The sequence below is a fragment of the Indicator indicator genome, chromosome 19 (assembly GCF_027791375.1).
Source record: "Indicator indicator isolate 239-I01 chromosome 19, UM_Iind_1.1, whole genome shotgun sequence".
Classification (NCBI taxonomy): Eukaryota; Metazoa; Chordata; class Aves; order Piciformes; family Indicatoridae; genus Indicator; species Indicator indicator.
Genome location: NC_072028.1, coordinates 20123327 through 20147893, shown reverse-complemented (window position 1 = coordinate 20147893; position 24567 = coordinate 20123327). Strand labels below are relative to the sequence as shown.

Genomic DNA, 24567 nt, shown 5'->3' with positions numbered 1-24567 from the left:
CTTCTGGCACGTGTGGCCAGCTGCCCCCTGGCAAGCAGCAGGCAGAAGTGGTTGTTTTCAGCTTCAGTGCTGCCCAAACCACCACAGAGAGGTGGCAAACAGATGTCCACCAATCCCACAACTACTTCTCTGCCTCTCCTGCAGAGAGGCAATGGCAAGCACTCCTCAACTCTTCAGCAGCAGCAGAAGAGGATCTGCTCCACCATCCTGACCTCTCCCCCAAGCAGGATTCCCAGAAGCAACACTCACCCTGACAGAGTTGTCCTGGCTGGAAGTGGCCAGTGTGTACTCATTGTCGGGATGCCAATCCAGACCATGGATTTTGGAGAGATGAGCTGCCAAGTACTCTACTGCAGTGCTGGGTTTCTGCAAGGAGAGACATTTTCCTCCTTAGAACAAGACTTCTGATATTTGGTTTAGTTCTTTGGCATCAAAGAAGACACTTCAGCAAGGGAAAGAGAGGTAGAACGCCCTCCTGAAGACACTTCAGCAAGGGCCAGAGAGTTAGAATGCCCTCCTGGAGACACTTCAGCAAGGGCCAGAGAGGTAGAATGCCCTCCTGAAGACACTTCAGCAAGGGCAGCAGAGGTAGAATGCCCTCCTGGAGACACTTCAGCAAGGGCCAGAGAGGTAGAATGCCCTCCTGAAGACACTTCAGCAAGGGCAGCAGAGGTAGAATGCCCTCCTGGAGACACTTCAGCAAGGGCCAGAGAGGTAGAATGCCCTCCTGGAGACACTTCAGCAAGGGCAAGAGAGGTAAAATGCCCTCCTGGAGAGACTTCAGCAAGGGCAAGAGAGGTAGAATGCCCTCCTGGAGACACTTCAGCAAGGGCCAGAGAGGTAGAATGCCCTCCTGAAGACACTTCAGCAAGGACAGGAGAGGCAGAATGCCCTCCTGCTGGGGAAAGGCTAACAGCTCAGCAAAATTAGCTGCAGGTCCTGTGAAGGTGTGGCAAATTCCAGCCCTGAACCACACTTTTTACTCAGTAGAAGAATGAAGTACTATGGGATTACAAGCAGGAGAAGGAGGCCATCTACTTTCTTATGGACTCCTAATTCTCTCTGGTTTCTATCAACTCCCAAGAGAGATTTGAGATCAAGCAGTGAATTTTTTTTTTCCTCAGTACTTCTCTGTGAGCAGAGGGCTGTCTGCACTGGGTAGGAGGGAATGCACACAAGCTGCTCAAACCCCTCTCAACTCACCCTTTTGTCCCATATTCGGACATCCCCATCGTGGCTCGTTGCTAAACAGTTGGCATTTTTCTTGTTCCATTTGACCTGGGAAGCTCCAGCTGCAGGACAAACAGAGCAGGTCCAAACAAGCAATAAAAAACCCAAAACAATCAAGTAAATGGCACAGCAGATCCTCGTGACCTGTGCTTAGAGCTGCTCTGCTTAGCACAGGAAAAGGCAGCTCAGAGGATGGAGATCCTAGAAGCCAGCATGAAGGCTGGCATGATGTCCCTGCTCACTGCAAAGGACTAGAGGACCTTTAAAAGCTCCTTCCCACCCAAACCAGTCCATGATTTGCCAGCAGATGCAGAGAGGTGATTCTGCCACTTTGCTCTGGTGAGATTTCACCTGGAGTGCTGTGTGCAGGTCTGGAGCCCTCGATATAGGAAGGACATGGACCTGATGGAGCAGGACCAGAGGAGGGCCATGAAAATGATCAGAGGTTGGAGCACCTCTGCTATGAGAACAGGCTGAGGGAGCAGTGGGTGTTCAGCCTGGAGAAGAGAAGGCTCCAGGGAGACCTAATAACAACCTTCTAGTACCTGAAGGGAGCTACAAGAAGGCTGCAGAGAGACTGTTTGCAAAGGCCTGCAGTGACAGGAGCAGGGGCAATGGCTTCAAACTAGAGCAGAGCAGATCTAGATTGGATGTGAAGAACAAGTTCTTTACTATGAGGGTGGTGGAACACTGGAACAGGTGGCTCAGGGAGGGAGTTGAGGCCCTATCTCTGGAGATATTCAAGGTGAGGTTTGAGCAGCCTGATCTAGTTGGGGATGACCCTGATGACTGCAGGGGGGGTTGGACTGGATGATCTTTGGAGGTTCCTTCTGGCCCAGACCATTCTATGATTTGAGGAAAATCATGAACTCCTGATTCCTCAGCAAGGTGTTTGTGTCCTGAAAACCTCACAGGCAAGAGTGTTCCACTGACATGCTTAAGAGATCTTCTACACCATTTGTTGGACTCAATTCAAATCCTCATGCCTGTCAGCTCTGGTGGAGCAACTTTCTCCAAACAAGAGCTGCAGGTTCATCACCTCCTCCCAAACTGGAAACAGGCAATAGGTGGCTCAGGGAGGTGGTGGAGTTGCCATCCCTGGAGGTGTTCAAGAAACTTGTGGCCATGGCACTTTGGGACATGGTTTGGTGGCCATGGTGGGGCTGGGTTGATGGTTGGACTGGATGATCTTGGAGGGCTTCTCCAACTAAAACACCTCTATGAAATCCCAACTGGTTTTGTTCAAGCTGCTTCCAGGTGCTCATGGATGGATGCATTTGTCTCCTTAACACCCTCTCTACTGGCTGATGCTGTACAAGGATCTCTTATTCAAATACAAGTGTAGAGATGGATGAATTTCAGGTGGACTTTGTATCTGGTCAGCTGCAAACAGGTGGCCAGAAGGTGGACCAGAAGGCCCAGTGGTCAAAATACACCCACAGAAGTCAAAAGACATCAATGGCACTGTAAAGACACTGGATGATGGTCTAGATGATGATTATATGATGCCATGAGGGACTCAGTCAAAGGCCTCAAAGCAGAAGTTGGTTGGTTACTTCCACTAAGCAGCTTCAGATGATGTGGACTGGTCAGATACTGTCAGAGAAATGCATGTTCTGCTCAGCCTTACCCTGCCACTGCTCTCAAAACATTTTGAACTCATCAGAAAGGTGAAAGCCCAGGAGAAAGCTGAACAGATCTCAGCCTGCTGCTGTTCCTCACCTCCACTACCCACCACCTGCTGCACAGTGAGCAGATTCATCCTGACAACCTGGCAAAAAGCTCATCCAGGGAGGGGAAAAAAAAAACCCAAACCTGCAAATAGGCTGTCAGTTAATTGAGTTGATTCACTCCCAAATGTCTAGACTAGTGCTAAAGAGAGCTGGGCAGGGGAGGAAGGAAGCTTTCTGGGGAGCTCAGTACTGTGCTGGCTCAGCTGACCCACAAAGCCTCACTTCTGGCAGCAGAACCAAGAACTGCTCCTCTCTGGCTCAGGAAGGGTTTTTGCATCACAGAGATGAGAGGCTTGCTGGCTGGGAGTGGGGGGAAGTGGAGCCACTGCAGATGTGTGGCCTATGGAGACTGAAGCAGCAGGGCATAAGAGATCCATGCCATGAGGATTGCTGAGTTAGTGGGACCAGCAGCTGAGGAAAAGGGCATTTTGCTTCTCACCCATGCCCTGCCCAGCTCCACCATGCAGCTGGTGGGGACTGACATGCAGCACCTGCCAGCTGGTGGGTTTACAGGCCAGCCACACTGCCAACAGCTGTGACTAGCATCTTTCAAGAGCAAGCACAGCACCTTGGTGTCACTGCTGAAGGTGCCCTGGGAAGGGCCAGTTCGTGTGCCCCAGCCCCTCAGTGAGCAGGGGGCAGGGCTGGCACTCAGCAGCCTTCAACACCACCACCCAGGGGCTGGTTTAGTTTCTTTTGGTTGATTTAATCAGACACAAAAGGACAGGGACAAATCACAGACAGGCAACACAGGTCAGCAGCAGGGAAGGAGCTATGTCTAGAAGGCACAAACAACACAGTCACAGGCTTGTCCACCAATTTCAGGACCATCACTGCCCTCACGAGCTCCACATGCCCCTTGAATTCTGCCCCTGTAAAAGAAGCCACGAAATGGGAGCTCTCAGGTAGCTCCTATGTGGGACTGGTGGTGGCACTTCTGTACTGTGTCAGTCTCAAAGCATGAAGAGAGGGAGGTCTAACAGCAGGGGCATGTAACACTCAATGGAGGCATGAAACAAGCCTCTGTCACACACATGCCATACTTACCCACTGCAGAGAGGGAGACTGTAGGCTTCCTGGTGTCTCTGAAACACAACATGGCTCATGTGAGCACCCACAGCACAGCCCAGCAGGCCCAGCCTCCCCAGGCTGCTCCTTCCTATGCCAGGATTCATTTGATTTCTGCCTCTTGGCAGCCCATGTGCCTTCTGCTTACCAAAACACACCACAGGAAATGGAAGAAAGCAAGAGGTGACCAGCTGGATGACAACAGCCATCCTGTCTTGCCAACACAAGGTCAGGACACAGGATGGACTTAGAGGGGACTAGAAGGAGGAAAAAGGTGCAAAGTGTGGCATGTGACAAGTCACCAATGTGCACTCCCAGCCCAGAGCCAACCGTGTCCTGGACTGATCCCCAGCAGCATGGGCAGCAGGGGCAGGGAGGGAGGGGATTCTGTCCCTCTGCTCTGCTGAGATCCCCCCTGCAATGTTGGGATCAGCTCTGGAGTCCTCAGCACACAGAGACACAGACCTGTTGGAATGGGGCCAAAGGAGGCCACAGCAATGATGGGAGGGCTGGAAGCCCTCTGCTGTGAGGCCAGGCTGAGAGAGTTGGGTTTGCTCAGCCTAAAGAAGAGAAGGCTCCAGGGAGACCTTAGAGCAGCCTTTCCAGTATTTGAAGGGGGGCTACAGGAGAGCTGGAGAGGGAAATTTTACAAAGGCATGGAGTGACAAGATGACAGTGACATGGAGTGAAAAGCTTCTTCAGACTGGAAGAAGCTGGATTTGGACTAGACATAAGGAAGAAATTCTTCCCCATGAGGGTGGTGAGGCACTGGAAGAGGTTGCCCAGAGAAGCTGTAGAGGCTCCAAGCCAAGCTGGATGATCTTCTAAGGTCCTTTCCAACCCATACCATTCTATGATTCTACATTGCAGCTGGGCTGGTGAGGAAACTGGGCTCACAAAGTGTTGCTGCAGGAAGCAACAGAACAGCCTTTCCCAGGAGGATTAAAAGGAAGAGAGACCTGTGGAAAAACTTGACTGAAGTCACCAATGTGGCAGACCCTGACTCAGGGCAGATGGAGCAGTGACTGCAGAGCAGAGACTTCATGTCTAGATGTAGTGCTGAGGGACATGGTGAAACAGGAAAAAAAACTACAGAAAACCTGACCTGCAGACTCTGGATGGGACTCTCAAGACAGAGAGCTGAGCTATAACTGTGTCCTGAATGATGTAAGTGACACAAAGGCTCTTTAAACAGAAACATCACACAACTGGGGGAGGGGAGGCAAAGGCAAGCTGAAAGCCTTGGAGTGATGTGGTGTGAAATATTGGGGGACCTCAGGCCTATCCAGCCGGAACTCCCAACCCTGGCTGCCTTAGGACAAGAGGAAACAGCCTGAAGTTGCAGCAGGGGAGCTTTAGGTTGGACAATAAAAGGAACTTCTTCACCAGAAGGGTTGTCAAGGCCTGGAACAAGCTCCTCAGGGAGGTGATTGAATGCCCATCCCTGGAAGTGTTTCAAAGAGGCAGAGATGTGGTGCTGAGGGCCATGGTTTAGCACCAGACTTGGGAGAGTTAGAGAATGGTTGGACTGGATGATCTTAAAGGGCTTTTCCAACTGAAATGGTTCTCTGATTCTATAGAAGAACAAAATTAGCAGGAAATAAGCCCAGCTCTGCAGATTCTACAGATCAAATTCTGCAGTGGTGGCACCATGACAACTTCCAGCAGCCAGGACATGGATCAAGGCAATAATTCACTCCTTGACCTTGCTGCTCAGGACTTCACCTGCCCTTTCATGAAAAGAAGGTTTAATACCCTTCAGCTTTTTGTGTCTGCTGGAAAGCAGAACATTTTCTGGAATGGACAGCACCTTTCCCTCGAAGAATTTCTGCCTAATCACAACATTATTTTGCATGAAGAATAAAGTGGGGCACTTCCAGGTGCCCTCACTGCAGGGCTGCCTCCCAAGGGTGTCATTAGACAGCTGCTTCAGCAGGATGATCATTTGCTGGAGGCCAGCAGCCCCATGACCATGCTGCCCCAGCAAGCTCAGAGACCTTACTAGCACAGGTGGGAGGTGGAGACTGTTCAGAGACTGCCGGAGCAAGGATTTCTGGACAAGGGAATATGAACACAGAAAATTATACAGGGCACAGTAGAGTTAAAGCAGGGTTTATGATAAGCACCTTCAGGGAACTCTGTTTTTCACTTGGCACTGAGATAGCATCACAGGAAAACACAAGCATCAGTCCCTGTCCTTTAATTACACATCAGGAATACATTGCCACTCTCAAGCAGCATTTAAGGAAGGATCTAAGAGCTTCAGAGGAGCTCAACAAGCCTGAGGACAGCCTGGTGCAGTGGGGTTATATTGTTATCCTCCTATTATAACTGAGCAAAGGAGGCAGAGAGGAACAAAGTGACTTGCCAGGGGTCATAAAGAGCTGCTGTACAGCCAGGAAGAGAACCCATCACTCCCAGTGCCAGCTCCTTGCTTCTCAGGTGTGACACATGGAGTGTGGGAAGATCTGTGACCATGTGGTAGAAAGTACCAGGAACCAAGGGAAGGTACATCCAAGGTTGGCTTGGATCAGCAACAGTGTGGCCAGCAAGACCAAGGAAGTGATTGTCCCACTGTACTGGGCAGTGGTGAGGCCACAACTCAAATCCTGGGTTCAGTTTTGGGCCCCTCAATACAAGAAGGAAGTTGAGAGGCTGGAGCATGTCCAGAGAAAGGCATCCAAGCTGGGGTAGGGTCTGGAGAACAGGGCTGGTGAGGAGCAGCTGAGGGAGCTGGGAGTGTTTAGTCTGGAGAAGAGGAGGCTGCTCTCTGCAGCTCCCTGAAAGGAGGATGGAGAGAGGTGGGGGTTGGGTCCTTCTCCCAAGGAACAAGAAATAGGACAAGATGAAAGGGCCTCAAGTTGCAGCAAGATAGGTTTAGGATGGACACAAAAAAAACCCCAAAACTTCCCTGAAAAAGCTGTCAAGACCTGAAACAGGCAGCCCAGGGCTGTGTTTGAGTCCCCATCCCTGAAGGGCTTGAAAAGCCATGGAGATGTGGTGCTGAGGGACATGGTTTAGTGGGGACCTAGCTAGTGTACTGCTTGATGACCCTTAAAGGGCTCTTCCAACCAACATGATTCTGTGATTCTACTTTTTGCAGTCAGGAGCATGACCATGGCTTAACTGGAACTCTCTGTTGTCCTTCCTTGACTCTGAAGTGGTTTGAAAAGAGGGCAACAGAAGACATCTTTGAGATTCTGGGAAGCAGAAGAAGGCCCTGCAAGCAGAGCACCCACCCAGGCATGCTTTGCCTTGCAAGCTGCTAATTCTGGAAAGGAGTCCAGCAATTCCCCTGCAGTGCAGAAACACAACTGAGCCTTACTTGATGTCCCAGATGTAGATGTAGGTGTCAACAGAACTGGTGACCAGCAGGTCTGGCTCAAACACAGCCCAGTCCAAGTCACTGCAAAGGCAAGAGCACAGTAGGTGAGCAGAACAAAAGCACACAAGGTTTGCACCAACTTCTCACAGCCTCCCAGTCCACCCCTCTGATGAGTTCAGGGCCACTCTGCAACTCTCCAAGTAAAAAGCAAGATCTTCATCATTTTTTCCCTAAGTAAATTCCAAGAAGCAATGAAATGCCTCTAAGTAAATTCCAGGGAAGCATATTCCCAGCCCTGAACTTTACAGCTGTTGTGTGTGTGCTCTTTCCACCACAGGCAAAGGGACACTGTCTCAGTGAGTTCCCAGCTACCCCACACTCTTGGCACCAACCCCTGTGCCTTCCTTTTGGGCTCCCCAGGGGCACCCAGGATACAAACAGCTTCCAGTCAGTATTTTTAAGGGCTGCCATTAATTCCCACAGTCAGGTGCTGGGCTGAAAACAGTTTTTCACCTGCATTTCCAGCCCAGCCCTAAAATACAACCCTCAAAGCAGAGGCAGAGATCTCCCTTGCACCACCAGAACCGGCTGTAAACTTGAACTTTGGGATTACCTGCTTTAATTAAGCTGCTATCACACAGAAACACAGCTGGGATTCCATTTAACAAGCATGCTGCTGTTTCCCAGATGATGGCTGCTGTTCACTACAAGGACAGCAGCCTATGGCAATGACACTTGAGCCATCAAAGGCTTGATACACTGAGGGGAGCCATAAGAAGGTGAGTTGCTTCACATGTGACATCTGTCTCTACTAGTAGAGTCCAGAAAAGTGAGTAAAACCAGGCTAAGGCAGAGCCTAAGAGAGGCCAGCACTGCAACATTCACCTTCCCTGAAGCAAGCCATCCTTGAACCTCCATTCCATAGAACCTCAGGAGGTTAAACAAGGCCATGTGCAAGGTCCTGCACGTGGGTCAAGACAGCTCCTGCTATCAACCCAGGCTGGAGAGCAGCTCTGTGGTGAAAGATTTGGGGGTGCTGGAGGATGAAAAGCAGGAGATGAGCCAGCACTGAGTGCTGCTGACCCAGAGCCAGCTGTGCCCTGGGCTGATCCCCAGCAGTGTGGGCAGCAGGGGCAGGGAGGGGATTCTGTCCTTCTGGTGCACTCTGCTGAGACCCCACCAGCTCTGGAGGCCTCAGCACAGAAGAAACATGGACCTATTGGAAAGGGACCAGAGTAAGCCACAAATATGATCCAAGGGATGGAGCTCCTCTGCTGTGAGGCCAGGCTGAGAGAGTTGGGGTTGTTCAGTATGCAGAAGAGAAGGCTCCAGCGAGACCTTCTGGTGGCCTTTCAGGACTTAAAAGGGCTGAGAAGAAAGCTGGGGACAGACTTCTGAGCAGGGCCTGTTGTGACAGGACAAGGGGTGATGGTTTAAAATAAAAGAGGGAGATTCAGACTGGAGAGAGTTTGACACTGAGGGTGGGGAGACCCTGGCCCAGGCTGCCCAGAGAGGTGGGAGCTGCCTGATCACAGGTCAGGTTGGCTGGAGCTGTGAGCAACCTCCTGTAGTTGCAGATGCCCCTGTTGAGTGCAGGGAGGTTGGACTGGATGACCTTTAATGGTCCCTTCCAATCTATGATTCTGTGCCTTCAGCACCTCTTGTTCCTCACCTGATGACACGTGTGTGTCCTTGCAGGGACGTGCACACCTCCCCGTTGCCTTCCTTCCACTTATACAGGTCCACTCGCTGATTGCTCTAAAATCAGAAGGAAGAAAGGAGATAACCTCAGCAAACAAGGCAGGACAGGAATCCCCACCTCAGCATCAGCTTCCCTTCACTTTTCCACAGCCTCCGTTACCAATGAGTCACACTGGCATTAGCAAAGTCCTTGCCCAAAGCAGGAGAGCAGAGATGAACCTTCCAGGCTGCAAGGACTCTCTGCCCTTTAATTACACCCACTTAAAACTGGAGATAAACAAGAAAGGGAGGGGGGGGGAAGGGGTGGGGGGAAAGCAGTCCCCTTGCAAAATGTTTCCATGAAATGATGTTCTCAGAGCTTTTATTTCCTAACAGCACGCTGCAACTGCAGGCCACAGGCAGTCAAATTCTCTCTGCAGGAAGACTCTGCCAGCCTGTTCAGAGTCACAACTGGAGCTTGCAGAGAGGGAGGGGGGTGTGGGGGGTGTGATGGATCACCACTGATTCTCCTCAACTCTCCCTCCATTATCCTTGTGGGATAATCAGGGTCATTGTCAAACGCAAACACCACAGCCTAATGGCTTCAAGGTCACTTCCTCAAGGGTACTTCCAGCCCTCCCAGCCCAGGAGAAAAAGCCTTAAGTGCTTATCACTAAGGGTAAACCACAGGAGCAAAGCAGATCAGTCAATGACAACATTATTTAGGGCTTCTTCACTCCTTCCAGGAATAAACCCTCCCTCAAATGCAGCCACACACAAAGCCACTTGAAACTAGTTATTGCTTGAAGTTCATTGTTCTGCCTCAATTGAGGTTCATTTCAGCCCAGGCTGACTAATCTTTTTGGGGAGAAAGATTGCCCTTTTGGGCGCATCTAGAGCAACAAGTACAGTAGGTCTCGGGCCAAGACTGGAGGAAATTGTTGGTGATCTTTGGTGAATTCAGAACTGGATCTCCATTAGCTTCTTGCTTTCAAACTTCCACAGAGAGGAAGGAAAAGATAATAAAGGAAAGACTTAGATTTTTTTTTTTTTTTGGTGACAGGTTTTTGGGGTGGTTTTGGGTTACCCCAAATCTGCTTCCTGGGAATCTGAATGTGCAGATGGACAAACCCCTCAATCTTCCCTGAAATGAAAAATTCTTCTCTCAGCTCAGAAGAGATGGCATTGCTCTAATAGCTCACAGCAGGGCTGCACAACAGCTCAGGGCAAGGAAAATTCCTTGTGTGTTTCTCGTTGGCAGAAGGACTGATGGGGGGTGAGTGAAATGACTCAACTGGATTTATGCAGGACACCAGAGTTGATGCTACAAGATGGGCATCACCAGAAGTTTCTCAGGCTCTTAGGAGGGCATCTCAGGTGGAAAGTGTTGCCTGTAGGACCAAGTGTGGGGGGGAAATGACAGCTCTTCCCATCAGGAGCATTCTCTAATAAATGTGATAGGCAGCAGAACACACTTCTAGAAATGCCACCACCCCCTTGGTCAAGCATTTGGGACCACACAGAAGGAGTAACAAGGATCTAGGATGGAGGACAATGGCATTTCTGAAACAGCACCTTAGGAGGCCTCAGAAGTGTGCTTGAGCCAGAGGGCAGAGGCAGCAAGGCACAGCAGAAGAGCATGTTACAGTGCTTCTGGAAAGAAGCTTTAAAAATAAGAAACCTTTGTCCAGAAACAAGGAGAGATTTCCCCTCTGCCTGGCAGGGGGTTGGAAGGGACCTCTGGAGATCATCCAGTCCAAGCCCCCTGCTAAACCATGGCACCCACAGCAGCTTGTCCAGGGGGGTTTGGAATCTCTCCAGAGGAGGAGACTCCACAGCATCTCTGGGCAGCCTGTTCCAATGCTCTGTGACCCTCACAGCAAAGAAGTTCCTCCTCACATTCAGGTGGAACTTCCTGTGCTGCAGTTTCCATCCACTGTCCCTTGTCCTATCCCAGGACACAAGTGAGCAGAGGCTATCCCTGTCCCTTCCTTCCTCACATTTATAGACATTGATCAGATCCCCTCTCAGTCTTCTCCTCCCCAGACTAAACAGCCCCAGGGCTCTCAGCCTTTCCTCACAAGGCAGTGCTCCAGTCCCTTCATCATCCTCATAGGCCTCCCTTGGACTCTCTCCAGCAGATCCCTGTCCCTCTTGAACTGGGGAGCACAGAATCAGATGCAATATTCCAGGTGGGGCACCACTAAGGCAGAGTAGAAGGGGAGGGAACCTCCCTTGATCTGCTGGACACACTCTTCTGAATGCAGCCCAGGATCCCATTGGCCTTCTTGGCCACAAGTGCACATTGCTGTCTCATGGAGAACTTCTTGCCCACCAGGACTCCCAGGTCCTTCTCCACAGGGCTGCTCACTGGCAGATCACCTCCAATCCTGCACTAGTGCAGTTTATTATTCCTTCCCAGGTGCAGGACTGCACTTATGACTCCAGATGATGAGTTAGTGTTTTTAAGAGGAGTGAACTCACTGAGGCTGCAAAGTAGTAGGCGTAGCTGTCGTGTGGGTTCCACTGCACTGCCCCAATGTCCCACTTGCTCTGCCGGGAGATCTTCCGGTGCCCCTCGTTTGGTGCATCCAAGTTGACTATGTAGAGGAAACGGCGGCTGCAAGAGACACAGACAAAGGGGCTGCAGCACACAGGACACATCTCAAAACCCCAAACCCATGTGAAGCTTGCAGCCTTCTGCCTACAGGACCAGGACAGATGAAAAGCCTGTTCCTGAGAATGCCACATTTGGCCACATACTGCAAAAACCAGCTATGGTTGAAAAAAGCATACTGAAATTAGACAGGGGCTGCAAATGTGGAGTCATGGAATGGTTTGGGCTGGAAGAGACTTCTAAAGGTCATCCAGTTCAACCCCCCTGCACTCAGTAACTAGAGCAGGTTGCTCACAGCCCCAAACAACCTGACCTGCAATGGTTACAGGGACAGGGCATCTCCCACCTCTCTGGGCAGCCTGGGCCAGGCTCTCATCACCCTCAGCATCAAGCATTTCTTCCTTCTTTTCAGTCTGAATCTCCCTCTTTCAGTTCAAACCATCACCCCTTGTCCTGTCACAACAGGCCCTGCTCAGAAGTCTGTCCCCAGCTTTCTTAGAGGCCTCTTTAAGTCCTGAAAGGCCACCAGAAGGTCTCCTGGAGCCTTCTCTTCTCCAGGCTGAACAACCTCAACTCTCTCAGCCTGGCCTCAGAGCACTCTGACCATTTCTGTGGCTTCCTCTGGATGCAGTGGGTAGCAGAGTCCACAGAAACCCCCAGATAACCTGGATCCAAAAGGAAGTGCTGGGATTTATTGTGCTATTTCTGGCTTTCCAGAATGCATCCCACTGGAAATGTGACCCAGAATTCCTTTCACTGAGCCTTGAAGAGAATTCAGCTGCACCTTTTGGAAATGATACAGCAGCCCTTCTACTGAGGTCAGCCTGAGGGCTGCTGGTTATGGTGGTGGAAATGACTGTCACAGGTGCCTCACTGGGACTGGCAGAGGTGTCTAACTGGGACTGCTCTGGTGAGACCTCACCTGGAGTACTGTGTGCAGGTCTGGAGCCCTCAATATAGGAAGGACATGGACCTGATGGAGAGGGTCCAGAGGAGGGCCACAAAAATGATCTGGGGGTTGGAGCACCTCTGCAACAAGGATGGCTTGAGGGAGCTGGGGGCATTCAGCCTGGAGAAGAGGAAGCTCTGAGGAGACCTGATACCAGCCTGCCAGTACCTGAAGTACCTACAGAAAGGATGGAGAGAGACTATTTATGAGGGCCTGTGGTTGCAGGACAAGGGGCATGACTTCAAACTAGAGAAGAACAGATTTAGATTGGATATCAGGAAGAAGTTCTTCACCATCAGAGTGGTGGAATACTGGAACAGGTTGCCCAGGGAGGTGGTTGAGGCCCCAGCCCTGGAGATATTCAAGGTGAGGACCAACAGGTCTCTGGGCAGCCTGATCTAGATGGGGATTGTCCCTGCTGACCGCAGGGAGGTCAGACTGGATGACCTTTGGAGGTCCCTTCTGGCCCAGACCATTTTACGACTGGCAGAGGCATCTCGGGGAGGGCTGGCAGAGGAGTCTCAAAGGGGGCTGGCAGAGGAGTCTCAAAGAGGGCTGGCAGAGGAGTCTCAAAGAGGGCTGGCAGAGGAGTCTCAAAGGGGGCTGGCAGAGGAGTCTCAAAGAGGGCTGGCAGAGGAGTCTCAAAGAGGGCTGGCAGAGGAGTCTCAAAGGGGGCTGGCAGAGGAGTCTCAAAGAGGGCTGGCAGAGGAGTCTCAAAGGGGGCTGACAGAGGAGTCTCAAAGGGGGCTGACAGAGGAGTCTCAAAGAGGGCTGGCAGAGGAGTCTCAAAGAGGGCTGGCAGAGGAGTCTCAAAGAGGGCTGGCAGAGGAGTCTCGGGGGGGCTGGCAGAGGAGTCTCGGGGGGGCTGGCAGAGGAGTCTCAAAGAGGGCTGGCAGAGGAGTCTCAAAGAGGGCTGGCAGAGGAGTCTCAAAGAGGGCTGGCAGAGGAGTCTCAAAGGGGGCTGGCAGAGGAGTCTCAAAGGGGGCTGGCAGAGGAGTCTCAAAGGGGGCTGGCAGAGGAGTCTCAAAGGGGGCTGGCAGAGGAGTCTCAAAGGGGGCTGGCAGAGGAGTCTCAAAGGGGGCTGGCAGAGGAGTCTCAAAGGGGGCTGGCAGAGGAGTCTCAAAGGGGGCTGGCAGAGGAGTCTCAAAGGGGGCTGGCAGAGGAGTCTCAAAGGGGGCTGGCAGAGGAGTCTCAAAGGGGGCTGGCAGAGGAGTCTCAAAGGGGGCTGGCAGAGGAGTCTCAAAGGGGGCTGGCAGAGGAGTCTCAAAGGGGGCTGGCAGAGGAGTCTCAAAGAGGGCTGGCAGAGGAGTCTCAAAGGGGGCTGGCAGAGGAGTCTCAAAGGGGGCTGGCAGAGGAGTCTCAAAGAGGGCTGGCAGAGGAGTCTCAAAGAGGGCTGGCAGAGGAGTCTCAAAGAGGGCTGGCAGAGGAGTCTCAAAGAGGGCTGGCAGAGGAGTCTCAAAGGGGGCTGGCAGAGGAGTCTCAAAGGGGGCTGGCAGAGGAGTCTCAAAGAGGGCTGGCAGAGGAGTCTCAAAGAGGGCTGGCAGAGGAGTCTCAAAGAGGGCTGGCAGAGGAGTCTCAAAGAGGGCTGACAGAGGAGTCTCAAAGAGGGCTGGCAGAGGAGTCTCAAAGGGGGCTGGCAGAGGAGTCTCAAAGAGGGCTGGCAGAGGAGTCTCAAAGAGGGCTGGCAGAGGAGTCTCAAAGGGGGCTGGCAGAGGAGTCTCAAAGAGGGCTGGCAGAGGAGTCTCAAAGGGGGCTGGCAGAGGAGTCTCAAAGAGGGCTGGCAGAGGAGTCTCAAAGAGGGCTGGCAGAGGAGTCTCAAAGGGGGCTGGCAGAGGAGTCTCAAAGGGGGCTGGCAGAGGAGTCTCAAAGAGGGCTGGCAGAGGAGTCTCAAAGGGGGCTGGCAGAGGAGTCTCAAAGAGGGCTGGCAGAGGAGTCTCAAAGGGGGCTGGCAGAGGAGTCTCAAAGAGGGCTGACAGAGGAGTCTCAAAGAGGGCTGGCAGAGGAGTCTCAAAGAGGGCTGGCAGAGGAGTCTCAAAGAGGGCTGGCAGAGGAGTCTCAAAGAGGGCTGGCAGAGGAGTCTCAAAGAGGGCTGGCAGAGGAGTCTCAAAGGGGGCTGGCAGAGGAGTCTCAAAGGGGGCTGGCAGAGGAGTCTCAAAGGGGGCTGGCAGAGGAGTCTCAAAGGGGGCTGGCAGAGGAGTCTCAAAGGGGGCTGGCAGAGGAGTCTCAAAGGGGGCTGGCAGAGGAGTCTCAAAGGGGGCTGGCAGAGGAGTCTCAAAGGGGGCTGGCAGAGGAGTCTCAAAGGGGGCTGGCAGAGGAGTCTCAAAGGGGGCTGGCAGAGGAGTCTCAAAGGGGGCTGGCAGAGGAGTCTCAAAGGGGGCTGGCAGAGGAGTCTCAAAGGGGGCTGGCAGAGGAGTCTCAAAGGGGGCTGGCAGAGGAGTCTCAAAGGGGGCTGGCAGAGGAGTCTCAAAGGGGGCTGGCAGAGGAGTCTCAAAGGGGGCTGGCAGAGGAGTCTCAAAGGGGGCTGGCAGAGGAGTCTCAAAGGGGGCTGGCAGAGGAGTCTCAAAGAGGGCTGGCAGAGGAGTCTCAAAGAGGGCTGGCAGAGGAGTCTCAAAGAGGGCTGGCAGAGGAGTCTCAAAGAGGGCTGGCAGAGGAGTCTCAAAGGGGGCTGGCAGAGGAGTCTCAAAGGGGGCTGGCAGAGGAGTCTCAAAGAGGGCTGGCAGAGGAGTCTCAAAGAGGGCTGGCAGAGGAGTCTCAAAGAGGGCTGGCAGAGGAGTCTCAAAGAGGGCTGGCAGAGGAGTCTCAAAGGGGGCTGGCAGAGGAGTCTCAAAGGGGGCTGGCAGAGGAGTCTCAAAGGGGGCTGGCAGAGGAGTCTCAAAGAGGGCTGGCAGAGGAGTCTCAAAGGGGGCTGGCAGAGGAGTCTCAAAGAGGGCTGGCAGAGGAGTCTCAAAGAGGGCTGGCAGAGGAGTCTCAAAGGGGGCTGGCAGAGGAGTCTCAAAGGGGGCTGGCAGAGGAGTCTCAAAGGGGGCTGGCAGAGGAGTCTCAAAGGGGCTGGCAGAGGAGTCTCAAAGGGGGCTGGCAGAGGAGTCTCAAAGAGGGCTGGCAGAGGAGTCTCAAAGGGGGCTGGCAGAGGAGTCTCAAAGGGGGCTGGCAGAGGAGTCTCAAAGAGGGCTGGCAGAGGAGTCTCAAAGAGGGCTGGCAGAGGAGTCTCAAAGGGGGCTGGCAGAGGAGTCTCAAAGAGGGCTGGCAGAGGAGTCTCAAAGGGGGCTGGCAGAGGAGTCTCAAAGGGGGCTGGCAGAGGAGTCTCAAAGAGGGCTGGCAGAGGAGTCTCAAAGAGGGCTGGCAGAGGAGTCTCAAAGAGGGCTGGCAGAGGAGTCTCAAAGAGGGCTGGCAGAGGAGTCTCAAAGAGGGCTGGCAGAGGAGTCTCAAAGGGGGCTGGCAGAGGAGTCTCAAAGGGGGCTGGCAGAGGAGTCTCAAAGGGGGCTGGCAGAGGAGTCTCAAAGGGGGCTGGCAGAGGAGTCTCAAAGGGGGCTGGCAGAGGAGTCTCAAAGGGGGCTGGCAGAGGAGTCTCAAAGAGGGCTGGCAGAGGAGTCTCAAAGAGGGCTGGCAGAGGAGTCTCAAAGAGGGCTGGCAGAGGAGTCTCAAAGAGGGCTGGCAGAGGAGTCTCAAAGAGGGCTGGCAGAGGAGTCTCAGTGAGGGCTGACAGAGGAGTCTCAAAGAGGGCTGGCAGAGGAGTCTCAAAGAGGGCTGGCAGAGGAGTCTCAAAGGGGGCTGGCAGAGGAGTCTCAAAGAGGGCTGGCAGAGGAGTCTCAGTGAGGGCTGGCAGAGGAGTCTCAAAGAGGGCTGGCAGAGGAGTCTCAAAGAGGGCTGGCAGAGGAGTCTCAAAGAGGGCTGGCAGAGGAGTCTCAAAGAGGGCTGGCAGAGGAGTCTCAAAGGGGGCTGGCAGAGGAGTCTCAAAGGGGGCTGGCAGAGGAGTCTCAAAGGGGGCTGGCAGAGGAGTCTCAAAGAGGGCTGGCAGAGGAGTCTCAAAGGGGGCTGGCAGAGGAGACTCAAAGGGGGCTGGCAGAGGAGTCTCAAAGAGGGCTGGCAGAGGAGTCTCAAAGAGGGCTGGCAGAGGAGTCTCAAAGAGGGCTGGCAGAGGAGTCTCAAAGAGGGCTGGCAGAGGAGTCTCAAAGAGGGCTGGCAGAGGAGTCTCAAAGAGGGCTGGCAGAGGAGTCTCAAAGAGGGCTGGCAGAGGAGTCTCAAAGAGGGCTGGCAGAGGAGTCTCAAAGAGGGCTGGCAGAGGAGTCTCAAAGAGGGCTGGCAGAGGAGTCTCAAAGAGGGCTGGCAGAGGAGTCTCAAAGGGGGCTGGCAGAGGAGTCTCAAAGAGGGCTGGCAGAGGAGTCTCAAAGAGGGCTGGCAGAGGAGTCTCAAAGGGGGCTGGCAGAGGAGTCTCAAAGGGGGCTGGCAGAGGAGTCTCAAAGGGGGCTGGCAGAGGAGTCTCAAAGGGGGCTGGCAGAGGAGTCTCAAAGGGGGCTGGCAGAGGAGTCTCAAAGAGGGCTGGCAGAGGAGTCTCAAAGGGGGCTGGCAGAGGAGTCTCAAAGGGGGCTGGCAGAGGAGTCTCAAAGAGGGCTGGCAGAGGAGTCTCAAAGGGGGCTGGCAGAGGAGTCTCAGTGAGGGCTGACAGAGGAGTCTCAAAGAGGGCTGGCAGAGGAGTCTCAAAGAGGGCTGGCAGAGGAGTCTCAAAGAGGGCTGGCAGAGGAGTCTCAAAGAGGGCTGGCAGAGGAGTCTCAAAGAGGGCTGGCAGAGGAGTCTCAGTGAGGGCTGACAGAGGAGTCTCAAAGAGGGCTGGCAGAGGAGTCTCAAAGGGGGCTGCAGAGGAGTCTCAAAGAGGGCTGGCAGAGGAGTCTCAGTGAGGGCTGACAGAGGAGTCTCAAAGAGGGCTGGCAGAGGAGTCTCAAAGAGGGCTGGCAGAGGAGTCTCAAAGAGGGCTGGCAGAGGAGTCTCAAAGAGGGCTGGCAGAGGAGTCTCAAAGAGGGCTGGCAGAGGAGTCTCAAAGAGGGCTGGCAGAGGAGTCTCAAAGGGGGCTGGCAGAGGAGTCTCAAAGAGGGCTGGCAGAGGAGTCTCAAAGAGGGCTGGCAGAGGAGTCTCAAAGAGGGCTGGCAGAGGAGTCTCAAAGAGGGCTGGCAGAGGAGTCTCAAAGAGGGCTGGCAGAGGAGTCTCAGTGAGGGCTGACAGAGGAGTCTCAAAGAGGGCTGGCAGAGGAGTCTCAAAGAGGGCTGGCAGAGGAGTCTCAAAGAGGGCTGGCAGAGGAGTCTCAAAGAGGGCTGGCAGAGGAGTCTCAAAGGGGGCTGGCAGAGGAGTCTCAAAGGGGGCTGGCAGAGGAGACTCAAAGGGGGCTGGCAGAGGAGACTCAAAGGGGGCTGGCAGAGGAGTCTCAAAGGGGGCTGGCAGAGGAGTCTCAAAGAGGGCTGGCAGAGGAGTCTCAAAGAGGGCTGGCAGAGGAGTCTCAAAGAGGGCTGGCAGAGGAGTCTCAAAGAGGGCTGGCAGAGGAGTCTCAAAGGGGGCTGGCAGAGGAGTCTCAAAGGGGGCTGGCAGAGGAGTCTCAAAGGGGGCTGGCAGAGGAGTCTCAAAGGGGGCTGGCAGAGGAGTCTCAAAGAGGGCTGGCAGAGGAGTCTCAAAGAGGGCTGGCAGAGGAGTCTCAAAGAGGGCTGGCAGAGGAGTCTCAAAGAGGGCTGGCAGAGGAGTCTCAAAGAGGGCTGGCAGAGGAGTCTCAAAGAGGGCTGGCAGAGGAGTCTCAAAGGGGGCTGGCAGAGGAGTCTCAAAGAGGGCTGGCAGAGGAGTCTCAAAGAGGGCTGGCAGAGGAGTCTCAAAGAGGGCTGGCAGAGGAGTCTCAAAGAGGGCTGGCAGAGGAGTCTCAAAGAGGGCTGGCAGAGGAGTCTCAAAGAGGGCTGGCAGACTCACCCCGAGAGGACTGCACGCTGTCCCAGGCAATCCACTGACATCGCCGTTGCCTGTTGGAGAGAAAGGACAAGACTGAGCAAGACCTGTGGGGTCAGCACCTCAGTCACACACAGCTGTGGGGAGGGGTCAGGTGAAACCCACCAGCTCAGCTTCAAAGTATCAACTGCTGAGAGTGAGAGTCAAGGCTGAGATAGAGTCATAGAATTGCTGTGGTTGGAAAAGCCCTCTGAGATCAGCGAGTCCAATCCAACCCCACCATGGCCATTAAACCATGTCCCCAAGTGCCATGGCCACAGGTTTCTTCTCCAGGCATGGGGACTCCACCACCTCCCTGTTCCAATGCCTGATCACTCTTTCAGTAAAGAATTCTTTCCTCATCTCCAACCTAACCCTCCCTGGCACAATTTCAGGCCATTTCCTCTCCTTCTGTCACCTGATACTGGGGAGAAGAGACCAACCTCAACCTCACTGCAACCTCACTTCAGGAAGCCATAGAGAGCAATGAGGTCTCCCCTCAGCTTCCTCTTCTCCAAACTAAATGACCCCAGTTCCCTCAGTCACTCCTCACAACACTTGTGCTCTAGACCCTTCACCAGCTTCATTGCCCTTCTCTGGACAATGCTCCAGCAGGGATGGCAGAAGCAGCATCCCCTTATAGCAGCACAGATGGGTGACAGGCTGTAGCAGCTAGTTTTGGGATGCAGGAAATGTCTTTGTTGGGATAAACAGAAGGCAAGACCTGGCAGACACCATTCCAAGCCCTTGTTCCCTTCTCTTTGCTGTGGCAATAGCAGCTGCAGTCTTTCAATCAGCAATCTCTAATAATCCCTATTAATCAGCCTCTGCTCCTGCTCAGGAGCTTTCTCAGGCTCTCTCTTTTCCATCACAGGGCCAGATTTAATTATATATGTCCTGGGAGATAGAAGTGCAACCATTTGTGTATGGGTGCTCTCCAAAAAGGGGAGATGGCTAAGAAGAATCAGAATTTACTTTGGCACTGCTTGTAAAGAAGGCTAAAAAATAATTGGAATGCCATAAGAAGAACAAAACCAAGCAGGCTTTGAACACTGAGCACTGTCTCACCCTCTTCTCATCCAGAATGGAACTGCTCCATCATCTCCTTTAACTGCCAAGAGAATAAAGGCAAATTTTACTTGGAAAGCTGCAGAGTTCAGCCCATAAACATAGATCTGACTTCAATGCAGATTTCAGCATGCCCAGTACAGAATCAGAACATGCCCCATATTCTTCAAGCTAATTGCTGTCATCTTCAAAGCAGCCCCTCTGAGGGCTCAGGATGTCTCTGCTGCTGTTCATATTCTGCTAAGTACTCTCAGCATGGCTGTAACAAGACTTCAGCGTGTCCCACAGCTCCTCTAGGTAAACATCACTAAAAGCAGACAGACAATTTGGCAATCCCACTCCATCTCAATCAGATTTGACAGAATAACCATCACAAAAAATAAGTTTTTTCAACCAGGGCTCCGTCCCCTGCTTGCAGTTACCCCAGCTATAGGGAACAAAAAATGGGACCACAGGCTCATTCTGCACTAGAGACCAAGAATCCACAGAATCACAGAATGTTAGGTGCTGGAAGGGACCATGAAAGATCATCCATTCCAACCCCCCTGCCAGAGTAGGGTCACCTAGAACAGATCACACAGGAACACATCCAGGTGGGTCTTGAGCATCTCCAGAAAGGGAGACTCCACAATCCCCCTGGGCAGCCTGCTCCAGTGTTCTGTCACCCTCACAGCGAAAAAAAAATTTCCTCCTGTTTCCATGGAACTTTCTATGCCTCAACTTCCACCACTGCCCTTTGTGCTGGCACTGGGCATCACCCAGCAGAGCCTGGCTCCAGCCTCTGGGCACTCACCCTGCACATCTTTATCAGCAGCAATGAGGTCACCCTCAGTCTCCTCCTCTCCAAGCTAAAGAGCTCTCAGCTCCCTCAGGCTCTCCTCATAAGGAAGATCTTCCATTCCCGTCATCATTTTTGTGGCTCTGTGATGGACTCTTTCAAGCAATTTCATGAGGTCCTTCTTGAACTGCCCAGAACTGGACACAGTATTCCAGATGTGGCCTGACCACATGTCAAAATACCCACAAAGCTTCAGAAGGAGCCCACAGTAAACCCCAAGCCTACACCTTAACCAAACCAAGTTTCACTGCTTTTGCTGTTCCAGGAATGACCCACTTGTTTCTTCCTACGTAACAAATCCAGTCATAGAATGGTGTCTGGTGGCAGAAAGTTTACTGGTGAATTATTAGTTGCCTGAGAAGGATCTTTGGATTCGCTGTGGGTGTTACTGAACACCTCTGTCATAGGATCATAACATGGTAGGGGTTGGAAAGGACCTCCAGAGATCATTGAGTCCAACCGCCCTGCCAAAGCAGGATCACCCAGGGCAGGTCACACAGGAATGCATCCAGACGGGGCTTGAAAGTCTCCAGAGAAGGAGGGTTCACAGCTTCTCTGGACAGCCTGCTTCAGGGCTCCAGCACCCTCACAACAAAGAATTTTCTCCTCCTGTTGAGGTAGAACTTCCTGGGTTCCAGTCTGTATCCACTGCCCTTTGTGCTATCACAGGACACCACTGAAAAGAGCCTGGGCCCTTCTTGACACCCACCCTTCAGATATTTGTAGGCATTGATTAGATCCCCTCTAAGCCTTCTCTTCTCCAGACTAAACAGCCCCAGGGCTCTCAGTCTTTCCTCATCAGACAAATGTTCCAGTCCCTTCATCATCCTCATAACCCCTGTGCCAGCCTTCTGGAAAGTTTTTTCCCAGTTCTAAAACTAACACTGAAAATAAGAAGCTAGTCTTAAAATCTCTAAATGGTAAAGAAAGAATTGCAGCTCCCTGGATTTCACACCCCCTTGGAAAACAATGCAGTGGGTTACTAAATGTCTAGAAAAAAGAAACCTAAGGAGAAAGTTTCCCCTGATGATGCCCATTTCACTTCCAAGGAATTAAAATGAGGGTCACTAAAGCCATTACTAGAACCAGAACCTTCTGGTGTGATGAAGAGCTGGGCAGCCAACACATTTCATCCAGCTGCAGCCATCCTTTCCTCAAGACAGAAATAAAACCATCAACTTAAAGTGATTGATCATTTCGTAGCTGGGTTTATTTTTGCTGGTGCTGGCACCAGGATCTCATGAACCCTTCTGAACTGGTTTTAACAACGACCACTGATAAACTGGTTTTCCAGGCACCAAGCATTGCAAAACATAAACAATTAGAAGGAAGTAATGTTGGTGGGTCACAAGTAAGATCACTTTATAGCAAGAAACAGTTCCCTACAGTACTAGAATCTTATCCAGGCAACAGGAAAATAGCCCAAGAGCTGTCACTGAATGTGCTCAGCCTAGCGATCCGTCAGTCTTCAGAGCACAGCATTCCAGAAAGCAGGAGCTGGAAGAGAACAAACCAACCTGAAAGCAGGTTTTTATCCTAAACCAATAATCAGAACAGCCAGAACTGCTGGTCATGAGTCATAATTATGTGAACAAGCACGGCAGGAGCATGGCACATTTAAAAACCAGCTCTGGGCCTGCAGCAGCAGCATCTCAGACTTCAAATGCCTGCTTTGGCATTTCCCTTGATTTCTGCTAGGCAAGCCAAGGAAAACACCTTTTCATGTCTAAACTTACAAGCATTTTGAAGCCAGCTTCACTCTCTCCACTTGAAAGGCCACAGATCAACTGGATTTACCAAGGCTATGCTGGTTTTCAAGAGCTGCAAACTCCTAGCAAGAAAGACCAGTTCCCTGCATGGCTAACTTCCCATCTACAAATGGTCCTACTTCACCGCTGGCCCTGATGAGCTTTGCTCACCTTTGATAGCCCAGGCAGCCTGGCAAGAGCCTGTGGGTCCTGTTGAAATCAGAAGAGTACAGAGACTGCCATCTCTGTCAGCTTGTAGAGAAAAAAAACGCTGCCTGTAAGCAATACTGGCCCAAAGCACAGAGAGATTCTCTGAAGTGTGGGTTGGGTGCTGTAGTTTTCACACAATGCACTCTGGCACAGTGAACAAAGGTAACTGCAGTGCTTACAGACACGTACAGGCTACAAACATGACAGCTACACAGCCTTTTGACCTTTGTTTCCATTTAAGATGGGTTTAGGGTAGGGATTTTGGAAGTAGATGGCCTACAGGCAGAGCTCAAGCCTGGTACCAGATCACAGGATGCTAGGGGTTGGAAGGGACCTCTGGAGATCTCCGAGTCCAACCCCCCTGCCAGAGCAGGACCAGAGAATCCAGCACAGATCACACAAGAACACATCCAGACAGGGCTTGAAAGTCTCCAGAGAAGGAGACTCCACAGCATCTCTGGGCAGCCTGCTCCAGTGCTCTGTGACCCTTACAGTAAAGAAGTTCTTCCTCACATTGAGGTCGAACTTCCTGTGCTGGAGTTTCCATCCATTGCCCCTTGTCCTGTCCCAGAGCACAAGTGAGCAGAGGCTGTTCCTGTCCCTTCCTTCCTGACCCCCAGCCCTCAGGTATTTACAGACATTGATCAGATCCCCTCTCAGTCTTCTCTTCTCCAGACTAAACAGCAGTGCTCCAGTCCCTTCATCATCCTTGTAGCCCTCCCTTGGACTCTCTCCAGCAGATCCCTGTCACTCTTGAATTGGGGAGCCCAGAACTGGACACAATGTTCCAGGTGGGGCCTCAATAGGGCAGAGTAGAGGGGGAGGAGAACCTCTCTTGATCTGCTGGACACACTCTTCTGAATGACCCCCAGGATCCCATTGGCCTTCTTGGCCACAAGGACACATTGATGTGCCATGGATAACTTGTTGCCCACCAAGACTCCCAAAGTCCTTCTCCATGGGGCTGCTCTTTAGCAGGTCACCTCCCAACCTAGAGATCATGATTACAGCCAAGGTGCTCCAGCTCCTCAAGCTCAAGTTTTCCATCTCCCGGAACATTTGTGCAGGCACCAACAAGAAGCACTCATGCACAAATGAGTTCAGGCTGAAGCTGCATCCCAGCAGTGTGAGGTACTGAAGCTCTCTGGTTTCAGACAAGAGAGGAGGCAGCTCAGTACAGCTCAGGATCACACCACAGCAAGTTAAAGCAACTGAAATACCAGTGGTGAACCTCTCCAGTAAGGTACACATTTGCTCAACAGTCAGATTGAAAACAGCTGCTGCAGAAGAGGATGGAAACAGCTGTCCCCTCCCCTCTTCACCTCCAACACCCCAATATGAAGAAGCAATTACGAAGCAGCAATCAGATCTGGAGGCGTTCAAGGTGTTTCCTACAGAAGTAATCCATCGTTGCCCCACCACACCCAAGCAACTGTCAACGTCTAAAAACAACCACGTTTCTTAGAATAGCTTCCAAGACAGCACATAAGCAAATTCTGAGGGGAGTTCAACTGCAACCAGCGGCTTCAGAAACAAAAGCTGACCTTTTTGCCAGCTATAAATAAATTTAACCCGCTCTGCCTGCTAACCGAGCAATAATACTTAACCATTTTCTATCATAGAAATAAACGTCGCCAGAATGGTCTCTGAGGAAAAATGACGAAAAGACATGTGGGAAGTGGCAATACTTTCTATTACGCCTGACAACATACTTCTACAAATAGACCCGGGATCTAATTAAGATTAAAGTGCCTGGTGAATTAAGGCGTTATCTCCGCGCAACCGCCTCCGAGCTGGCCTCAGCCCCGTCCACAACCAGCAAAAGGCCCTGCGGGGCCTCCCGGGCCAGGCCCCCTTCACCCTCTCTCCCACTCCAGCCCTACCGGCCCTGGGAGGCTCCCCCCGAAGCCCGGTGAGAGCGGCAGCCCGCCGGCAGCGGCGGCAGCCCTTCCGACCTGTGCGTCGCGGAACTCCACCACCACATTCTCGCTGCTCCAGCGCGCCGCCATCTTGGGCCGCCCCAGCAACCTCCGACGCCGGTGGGGCAGGGGCGGGGCGGCGGCAGCGCGCATGCGGACGGCGGGGGCGCGCCGCGCAGGGCCCGCTTGGAAGTGTAGTCTCGCCTCGCCACACACATAGAGCCGCA

The 24567-nt window shown here is 52.6% G+C and overlaps 1 protein-coding gene across 1 annotated transcript in view; it reads right to left on the bottom strand.

The window, feature by feature from the left end:
• The window catches only part of WDR59 (WD repeat domain 59), a 66737-nt gene extending 42244 nt beyond the window's left edge, over window positions 1–24493 (bottom strand). Inside the window, exons 1-8 of the mRNA XM_054389659.1 lie at window positions 24377–24493; window positions 18543–18592; window positions 11521–11656; window positions 9029–9114; window positions 7357–7437; window positions 4011–4048; window positions 1204–1292; window positions 250–366 (exon numbers count right to left, since the gene is read on the bottom strand). Of these exons, the coding sequence (XP_054245634.1) occupies window positions 250–366; window positions 1204–1292; window positions 4011–4048; window positions 7357–7437; window positions 9029–9114; window positions 11521–11656; window positions 18543–18592; window positions 24377–24493 (714 nt within the window). The remainder of the gene's footprint in view (window positions 1–249; window positions 367–1203; window positions 1293–4010; window positions 4049–7356; window positions 7438–9028; window positions 9115–11520; window positions 11657–18542; window positions 18593–24376) is intronic.
• Between the last annotated feature and the right edge of the window lie 74 nt (window positions 24494–24567).